General features: G+C 47.7%; 2 protein-coding genes across 2 annotated transcripts; both read right to left on the minus strand.

Moving 5' to 3' along the window:
- Positions 1-6,416: 6,416 nt before the first annotated feature.
- On the minus strand, positions 6,417-8,250 carry PtA15_4A411 (uncharacterized protein; the record flags this gene model as incomplete). The annotated part of the gene is made up of 6 exons (XM_053168292.1): positions 6,417-6,607; positions 6,692-7,006; positions 7,109-7,393; positions 7,475-7,592; positions 7,691-8,102; positions 8,186-8,250. 6 exons carry the CDS (start codon positions 8,248-8,250, stop codon positions 6,417-6,419), a joined length of 1,386 nt encoding a protein of 461 aa, XP_053019515.1.
- Positions 8,251-8,507: 257 nt separating this feature from the next.
- Positions 8,508-9,756, minus strand: PtA15_4A412 (uncharacterized protein; the record flags this gene model as incomplete). Its single annotated transcript, XM_053168293.1, has 6 exons — positions 8,508-8,668; positions 8,733-8,778; positions 8,854-9,083; positions 9,164-9,259; positions 9,351-9,537; positions 9,613-9,756. The coding sequence occupies 6 exons, from the start codon at positions 9,754-9,756 to the stop codon at positions 8,508-8,510; spliced, it is 864 nt and encodes a 287-aa protein (XP_053019516.1).
- Positions 9,757-10,014: the final 258 nt, after the last annotated feature.

The raw sequence follows: 10,014 nt of genomic DNA on the forward strand, positions 1-10,014 counted from the left end.
GCTGGGCTGTAGTTAGATGGCCTCGACCTGGTTGAGCGGCTGTGGATGGCAAGGATAGTCGAGGGGCAAGCCAATCAGCCTTGGTGGGTGGTCCTGTCTAGGCATGGCTATTGGGCGGGCCGGCCGACAGGCCGCCCAAACCCGCCCGGGTTTGGGCCGGGCGCGGGCCGGCATTTGGGGGATTTTTTTAAAGTCGGCCCGGCCCGCCAGACCTGCGAGAGATTTCGGGCGGGTCCGGGCAGCCCGTCGGGCGCCCGTCGGGCTTCCCCCGGTGGGACCCGATCGTGACCATATCGTGGATATCATATGGGCCGGTTGGTAGTTAGTTGCAGTCTCGTTCAACTACCGACCGGCCCACCAGACCACGACTCCACCAGCGTTCAACCTGATCCTCCACCAACATCCTATCCAATTATCGATCACTCCGATACGGTTGTCATGCCAGGTTCGAACGGCAAGGAACCCGATATCGTTGTTTCCAACACTCCTGGTAGTCAGACTCCAGCAGTCACCACCGATGGCGTCGGCGATTCAGCAGATGAATCACAATTGAAGAAGAGAAAATTAACGAGTGGGGTTTGGGACCACTTCGCGAAGATCATTGGTTAGCTTATCCCTACTTCAGCCATTCATTCACTCACGGCTATCAGCTAACTTTTCGTCTTATTAACATATTTATTATTCATGAATCTTACCAGAAACAGATGGTAAGGAGAAGGCGCAGTGCAATTATTGCAATGCAAAACTCACAGGAGGCTTGTCCGCTGGAACTAACCACCTCCGAAGACACTCAACAAAATGCATCTCCGAGAAAGTCGGCGTTGTAGGGACCCGACAAGGCCTGCTCAATTTCAACTCGTCAACTGGAGCTGCTAGCAGGGGTGGTGTATGGATTTTCAATCAAGGAAAGATCCGTGAACGTTTGGCCGAAATGATAATCGAACACGAGTATCCTTTTGCAATGGCTGAACACCAGGGGTTCATCAGATTGATGAAGGAAGCTCAGCCCCAGTTTGTGATGCCGGGACGAAAGACACTCCGAAGTGACTGTATCAAAATTTTCCATGAGCGCAAGGCAGCTCTTATTCGCCAGATCGACCAGCAAGCCAATCATATCGCCTTGACAACCGACATGTGGACAGCGTCTGATCTTACTGGCTACATGGTGGTCACGGGCCACTATGTTGACAAGAACTGGCACCTTGTTAAGGTGATACTCAGTTTCCGACCACTTCCACCTCCACACTCCGGCCCAGCAATCTCCGACCGCCTCAGCCAGATCATCCGAGATTGGAATGTAGTGGGCAAGCTGGAATTTATCACTGTCGACAATGCAACACAAAACACAGCGGCAATGGTTCGACTTAAGCGATTTGTGGACGATCACAGAGCAACTGCAGGCTCTGCTACCTCGGCTTTCTTTCATTTGCGCTGCTTAGCGCACATAATCAACTTGGTCGTCAAGGACGGGATCAAGTTTGCTGGGATGGCCGTCGAACAACTTCGTTCTAGCGTCCACTGGATCCGTGCATCTCCTTCTCGCATGGACGCCTTTGAAAAGGCCCTAACGGCAGTTGAAATTGACCTCAAGATGAAACGTCCAGCGAAAGATGTTCCCACCCGGTGGAACTCGACTTATATTATGATCGAGTCCTCCTTGCCTTGTAAGTTGGCCTTCCAGGAGCTTGCGATTCAAGACGACAAGTTTGAAGAATGCCCATTGGAGCTTCAGTGGGAGGAACTCCGTGTCATGGAGAAATTCCTTGAACCTTTTTCCCAAGGTCAGTTGATGTTTCTGCTTATCCATGGCTTATTTTTCATTACACTGACTTTCTGAGTGTTTCTTGTAGCCACTGTTCTATTGAGTGGTACTCAATACCCAACTATCAACCAAGCTTACCGTTTGATGGTGGCGATTCAAAAGCAAATCAACGAGAGTGCAGAGGTGCCCCTCCTAGCCGACATGATTAAACCCATGAAGAGCAAATTCGAAAAATACTGGGAGCCTGCGAAAGAACTCCTTGCCATTGCCCTCGTCCTTGACCCCCGTTACAAGATGCGGTTCCTCCGCTACAGCCTCGAGCAGAACCCTGCAGCTGGTGAAGATCTCAGCGAGTTCTTAGGAAAGGTTTGTGTGACATTGTTGGATCTGTGGAACCAGTATGTTCCAGCGCCGGTGGCCAATCCAAATACCACCAGCAGCCAACCCGAGCTCATCTCTAAGAAGAAGTCGGTCAATCGCGACCTTTTGGCCTTCCATGAGTACATGGCTGGGAGTATGGACTCCTCACAACCCAACGCGCCAGCAGCTGAATTGGATCTTTACCTTGAGGAGCGCAACCTCATCCTCCCTGAAGATTCTGACTTTGATCTACTCGGCTGGTGGAAACTCAACGCTTCCCGATTTCCTTTGTTATCCGAGCTCGCCAGGACACTACTAATGATTCCCATCACCTCAGTGGCATCTGAGTCTGCCTTCTCTACCGGTGGTCGGGTTCTTGACGATTATCGGATGCGCCTCAGCGAAGAAGCGGTTGAGGCCTTGATTTGCACCCAAGACTGGATGAAAGCCGGCAACCTAGCCGCCAAGTGAATATTTTTTCTTATCATTTCCTTTTATTTTGTCTATCATGCAGGGGCTACTCCCCTGAAAAAAATTCAAAGATGTTTGATAGGCTCACAAGAGCCTGCCGCAGGCTGAATTTTTGAAAATACAAAGTTTGCTTTTTTTTGGGGGGGAGCCCGCGGGCTGCCCGTGGCCCGCCCCGAGCTAAACGGGTTTGGGCCGGGCGGCATTTTGAGTCAAACTGGCCCGGCCCGACCCGCGAGCTAAACGGGTTTGGGTCGGGCGGCATTTTGAGGCAAATTGGCCCGGCCCGACCCGCCCGATTATTTTCCGGCCCGACGCGGGCTGGCCCGCGGGCGGCCCGAGCCCGCCCAATAGCCATCCCTAGTCCCGTCTGTGTGGAGGGGGATTTTGTAGCCAAAGAAATGCCAACTCACTTCGGTTGCCAAGCAGGAAAAAAACAACACCCACCTTAAATGCATACAGTTGAAAGTGGTAAGATGCTATGTAATAAGGATGTGCCGCGGGGTTCGTGACGGGGCATCCGCCTGCCCCGGTGCAGGCCACTTTTTTTTCTTGCCAGAATTCCCCCAAAACCTCTCATCTCTCCAGGCATTCATACCGGGAAGTTGTTTGCCAATCAATTCTATGAACTACTTGAAAATTATGGGTGTCTTGACAAGACTGCTGATAATGCCTGAACCAACCATCAAATTGCTTGGAAACTCTCTCTTCAAATTGATTCCTTCAACACTGCTACTCACCTTCTTGGCTGCATCACCCATGTCATCAACATTTAAGGTGTTCAAAGTTGAAATCATAAAATTTTCATTACATAAAATCATAGAATTGTAAAACTTTCAAATGATGATTTTATATGTACCATTTTAGAAAGGTTGCTCTAATTTGAGTGTTTGGGTGTACATATTTTTTTCAGCTTAGAATTTTATGATTTTATGGTGTTATGATTTTATGCAAGTCAACTTTGAACACCCTAATTGCTGCCAAAGCTGGAATCACAGCCCTTGGAACTCTAGACAAATTTCAAGAAGTTGAACAACTTTTCACCACTGTAATGGGAGCTGAAACTACCAACAACACACCTGCTCAGCCAGCCACTCAGTACTGAATGGGCATCAATTTAATGACCACCAAACCCAATGGGGCCAATTATGTTGAGGCTGACTCAATCCTCAAGATGATACATGGATTATGTACCTATGTATTAGTTCCACCTCAATGTCATGAACATTTTGCAAATTCTTTTGGCTTTACTGAGCCTGATCTTGTGGCCAAGAAGATATGTGCCTTGAAATCAATTTTTCAACCCACTGGCATTCAACCTTCACAATGTTCTGCTGGGCAATTCAACTTAAGGTGTCATGTACTGATTATTTTCAGACCCAATCAGAGACTCACTGCTTCCTGTTGACCCCAGAGGAGTGGAATCAGGCAAAAAATGTGATGAACCTTCTTGAACCTCCCAGCAAAGCAGCCAAGCTGCTGTGTGGATCCACTTATACAACCCTGAACACATCCCTTCTGGTTTACATCACTCTGAGAGCATCCGCACCCGTGGCTAGATTAGCCTGGGCTAACTAGCTTGTATTACGATTGGAATAAGCTAATCCAATTGGCCATCCGCATGGGTGGGGATTAGTGGGCCCAAGGCTGTCAGAGGTTATGTTTTTAGGTACTTATATGTTATGTGTTTGGCACCTAAGCACATAAAGTTCATGCTGAAAAGCATGATGCATATTCATTTTGGGATTATTCCCAGGATTAGTGGGGTCTATATTTGGACCCCACTAGCTCCAAACGGAGCTCCGGGTTAAGTTGATGCTTGGTTGATCCAACCCAATGCGGGTGTGGGGTCAAACTAAGTGCCCTAATCTGGGCTAACTTAGCACCCGGTGTGGATGGTCTGATGATACACCTCCACTCTGCCAGGCAAGGCCGCAATGATCAAGCCCAACTAATTAAATCTGCGGCCCAAGTGATAGCCAAAATTGATGGCTACCTTTGTGATGCACTCACTAAACCAATAGGGGGGTTCACTTTAGCCTGATTTCAAAATCAGTCTAAAAACCTTGCTAAAATTTGATGTCTGCTCATGCAGGTCTATGCAAGGATATTCTAGAAAATAAATAGAGTTCTCAGCAAGACCTCCCCTGTAAAGGCCTTGCTGAAGGGAATGCTTGTGCAGTATTTTTTTAAGTTTATGCAGGAAGCGTGCATGAGATTTGAAACCATCCGTGACCAGCAGCCAAAATCAGGCTAACGTGAACCCCCCTACATAATATACATAAATATGTGCAATGATACTCAACCCAACTTTCAAGGTTAGCTTCTGGAAGGCCCATGCAAACTTCATTGGTGATCACTATTTGCTCTTTGTCAATGACATCCTTTCAACCTTACACACTGCTGCCTGCAAATCCAAGGATCAGATTGGGATGACCAAGCCTGCTAGCAACCCAAACGCAATGGCCCCAGCCTCCGGAACAGGGGCCTCCAACTTCTTTGCAGCTGCTTGTTTTCAACTACCCCCACCAATTGAGGGTATCAAAGCCAAGATCACCCACTACTTGAAGGAGGATTCCAAACTGCAGGACAGCAAAATCCTTGCCCATTGGGCCATTCAACAGAAAACCTATCCCATCTGGTCACAAATGGCACAAAAATTCCTCTAAATCCCAGCAACCAGTGCTGCTTCCAAGCATCTATTTTCCAAAGGCCAACAAATTTTCTCCGGGCAACAATCCGCACTCCAACCAAGAAGCATCAAGCATCTCTTGTGTCTGAAGCAATGGTACCAGAATTCAATGGCCCCTTCTGATCCCCTTTCCTTTGTTTTAGTTTCTACGGCCATTTCCATGGGATTCTTGCTTGCATATCTCAACTTGTCTCCTTTTATCTCAGTCTCTTTCTCAGTGTCTCATTTCATATCCTTTTCCTTCAAGCTCTAAGCAAAACAAAAATGTGTTGGAGTCCCTTTTGGGGCTTGGTTTAGACTCACTAGACACAGGCATGTGTGAGTTGGTTTGCTCCTCCGTAATCAATGTTGTCTCAAACCATCATAACCTGTACATACGTGATGGCTACTGAAATGAAAAAAGAAAAGAAAAAAACATAAACTCTCAAAAAAGGCAATCCCAAAGAAAGACATCACACCCCCCAAGTCCCTCCAAGAAAAAACATATTCCCTGGGATTTGGGGCGTTCCCAAGGCCCATCCCAATGCGTTGGACCCCAATTTTGGGGCACAGCCTTATGTAACACCACTACATAACTTACCAAGTCCCTCTCTATGTGGAGGGGGGACGCCGTCCGGCAGGGACCCTCCAAAGGAGCGACTTATGCGCTAAGTCAACAGCACAGCCAAATTGGCGGACATTTTGGGTTTTGCACTAAAGTAATTTCAATGAGGTTGTTAGAGGCACACTGCATGCACAAGTGTTGATAGTTGAACACAGGAGACCAATTGAAAATCATAAACTACCCTCCAAAAACTTCAATGGGCAACATCAAGCAGCCCTCAAATTCTTGATCCAAGTTTTCCGGTTCAACAGTCATGAGTAGTGATCACAATCCCTTGATGACAGCTACTTTCATCCTTGGTATATCACAATATGGTATATGCAGAAGATCTTGATTTGGAAGTGAGATGAATGAGCTGTTTGACCTTAGATGCCAAAATCAAACAAAACCTGTACATTATTAAGTTTAAGAATACATATCCTTGAGCAAGCTTTCTCACAACTCTTCAGACGTGAAACAAACAATACAGTTCACGTTAGATGTAAAAAAGACAATGGTTCGTAAGTAGCTATCTGCAACTAGAAAAAAAGTCAAGTGTCATCAAGATTGAAGGCCTGGAAGAGCTTCCAATATACGTGAGGACATGCTGAGTGTCCGAAGCGGACGAATTGGCGCAGGAACTCAGGGACCACCTTGATTGTCTCCGAGTCGCGTTCAGGGTCCATTGATGGCGTGTATGAACAGCTGTCATCGGGATGGACTTGGAGCTTGAAATGTAACGCTGTAGCATCGGTTCAAAGAGCAAGCCAAAGTTAGACTGATTAAAAGCTGAACATTTGAAGCTAGGGTGTGCAAGAAGACTTACCAAAGCCTCGATCAACGATATCAGCCAAGATGCACTCATATATAGGACCTTTATCTTTTTTATCATAGGTCGTCTTGAGGATTTCGAATCCAGTGAAATCGCCAATGAGCGAGAGTCTTCGTTTGAGATCGTCAATGGTTTTCTCATTCGCAAGCTGATTAGCCAAATTATTGGAGTTGGTATTGTTTGAATTGTGGTGGCGTGAAGGGTTGTTAGAGTTGGAGGAAGTCGAGTTGCTTCGGAGTTGATTCAGTTGGGCTATCATCGCTTTCGAGTTTTCGGTCTCCGCGACCAACATCTTTTTCAGCGTTTTAACTAACAAGTAAGTGGCGTAATAAGGAGGAAAGAGTAGATTTTGCTCGTTTAGTTTTTTCTTCTTCTTCTTGAATACGATTTTGAGATCCAAATGAGACCCACCTTCATCATTAGCTTCTTGCAGCTGTTCCTGTACGGCTTCCTCGGCAGATGATCTCGCATGCTGAGCAGCCCGTTCGGCCTCCTTCCGGCGTTTCCTTTGGGCATCGTGGGCGGCCTTCAACTGTTGATTATCCTGGATCAGCGCCTCTTTCTCTTCCTCTAACCTCTGACGATCTCGCTCTTCCTCTCCACTATAGACGCGGCTTAGTTTCGCATTGAGATCGATGACCTTTTGTCGGAAATTCTTGACTGATTCGTCTTGTGACTTGGTTAACTTTTCATAGGCTGTATGCAAAAAAGAAAAGATCAATAATCTGTCTTCACAAGCCACCACGCGTGGTGAGTATTCAGCTGCTGTTCATTCACCTGCGAACTTGGTTTCGGCTATCTGTTTGTGTTTCTCGAGGAGATGCTCGGCATCCGTCTGTCGAATCTTTTGCAGCTCACCGAGGAGTTGATCCTTCGTTTCAAGTTCCCTACGAAGCTGGACGAAAAAGCGAAATATGTGTCAGGCATCAAATGAAGACAAAGCGAAATCAAACAAGTCGTCAGGATTGTGTTTTTTCAACAAAAGAGACTAACCTGTGCGACTTGATTTTGATAAAGTTTGATTTTTTCTTCAAATATTTCGACTTTTTGATTTATCAGTGAGTTTAATTGATGGTTCACATCTGGAAGATTGAGGAAGGGAATCGTGGAGGCGGGTTGATTGAGGTTGGTGGACAGAGATCCGGTTGAAGGGTTGGGGATAGGCTGAGCAGATGGTTCTTGGGAGAGCAGTCTAGCGACTTTTTGGGTGAGGTCGAGATGATTGGTCGTTTTCGTTCTTGCGGGTGGCGCGGATGGTTGCTGGTCAGTCGACGGTTCCTCGTGGCTCGGTTGCCGTGCTTCTTCGTCCTGCGCCGGGCTCTTGTTTGGTACGGCGTCCTTTGTCTTGGTCTTTTTTTTCGGCGGCATGTTTCCTTCTGAAGTGGTTCGTGGCTGGTTCCCCCGACTGTCCGAGCCCAGCCCAGCCAGAGCCAACCACCCTCAGCCGGAACACGTCGCGTCCAGGCGCAGTCATCTCAAATCGCACACCCTCCACTAGCCACCCCGCCCCATGGCTCAACACCGCATGGAGCGCGCACGGATGCCTGATACATATGATCGCATGCTTCTAATTTTTGGCTGCATACCGCGGCATTCTGTGACAGTCTAGCTGGGAACAACCTGGTTGATTATACGTACTCTATGTATTCTATTTTCGAAAAATCAATGATGATCATAAAAGTAAAAGAAAAGGTTGCAAAATGAAGCTGTATAACATAGAAGCCAAGCTAAGTAATGATTGGGGTTTAAAGGTGGACAGCGTGTCTGCGAACGCTTTGTCGCAACCGATCCCGCTCAACAAACCATGTCATTATTCGGAAGGGACGGCCCGTCGGCGGAATAAAAGTAAAGACAACGAGTGCCCGCACACGATCTCCATCTCTTCATCGTCAGTCTCGAGAATTGACATCAGAGCTGAGAGCGTCTTTTCCACTGGGTCGAGCATTTTATCCCCTACTTTCGTAGGATTGTCTGTTTTGTTTGTGGGATGCTCAGTTTGCTTTTTTTCACGGATAACACTTCATGCAGTACTCACCGATTCGCCATCGATGAGCAGGGCCATACGTGCGGGCGCGTTCTCTCTGTTGACATATTGTGGGGGGATGAGTTTCAGTGAGTAACGGGATGAAGAACACATTCAAGGCAAGATGGCGAACCCATGCTCGTAGCTTGATTCGATCAGCCATCACCAGCCGATTCCCAAGGCCATGCCGGTTCCAATCAATCCTCCGGAAATCTCCCAAACTCCCTTTGCCACTTAAATCTGGAAGGGGTAGTTCGTCATACATGTGATGGCAAATACGATTGCCAATCGACGAGAAGCCAAGCTCCTCTGCAAACGAAAACATTGTTGCACGGAGTTCCGGCGCACAAGGATGACCCGGGTCTACTCAAGGTACTCGGATTATGCTTCAATAATTCCTTCTCACGAACCCAATTTCTAAAATTCAACAACGTCCCACTCACCGGGCCACAAGCCTCCGTAAATAAAAACCGCCAAGGTGCCCTGCGGTTTCAGAATGCGCTCGGCTTCTTTCCACCAAGTAGGATCGAACCAGTGGGCTGTCGTATTGCACACGAAATAGTGAGCCTTTCACTAATTGTCGTGGGCATGCGTTGAGATGATTTGAGACCTGCAGGCTGGAGCACTCACCGGAGGTCCCGGCGACCAATAAGTCCACTGAGCCGCTTGCGATCCACGGAAGTGACTCGGCCCGGCCATGGACGAACTCCGCGTTGGCAATCGTCTTCTTGGCGTAATCCAGCATGGGCTTCGAGGGATCAACTCCTACGACGCGATCAAATTGTCCTTGACGGACCAGCTCAGCACTGACAATGCCCTACAACGATTTGGGGCGCGATCTTGTTAACTATGGTTGGGCCATTCAGAATTTTCCTGATCAAATTCACTCAACTGTTCCGCAACCCAAGTCGATGGCTAGCTCTCCGGAAGCCTGATGATAGTCCATAATTGCTTGGTATAACTCCGGTGGATATGAAGGCCTGTAGCTCGCATAATTTTCGACCGAGTATGAAGGTGTAGCAAATGTTTCGGCCATATTTCTTGATCGAGCTGGGTGATGAAGAGGATTCGTCCGGTTAGATGAGCCAATCTACTGGATGATTTGTGGGAAGAGACTGAAGAGCCTCTGCCTCAGCAAGCCAATAAATATTTATGTATGTTTTAGGAGTCTTGCTTTAGGCCCATTATTCCCTGTCCCCTGGGACCTGTCCAACGATCTGTCTCTTTTTTTGGATAGGGCGGCCCGGAAGCCGAGGATTCAAGATAAGCATCCGAGAGCAGGGAATCCGATGAA

The sequence above is a fragment of the Puccinia triticina genome, chromosome 4A (assembly GCF_026914185.1).
Source record: "Puccinia triticina chromosome 4A, complete sequence".
NCBI lineage: Eukaryota > Fungi > Basidiomycota > Pucciniomycetes > Pucciniales > Pucciniaceae > Puccinia > Puccinia triticina.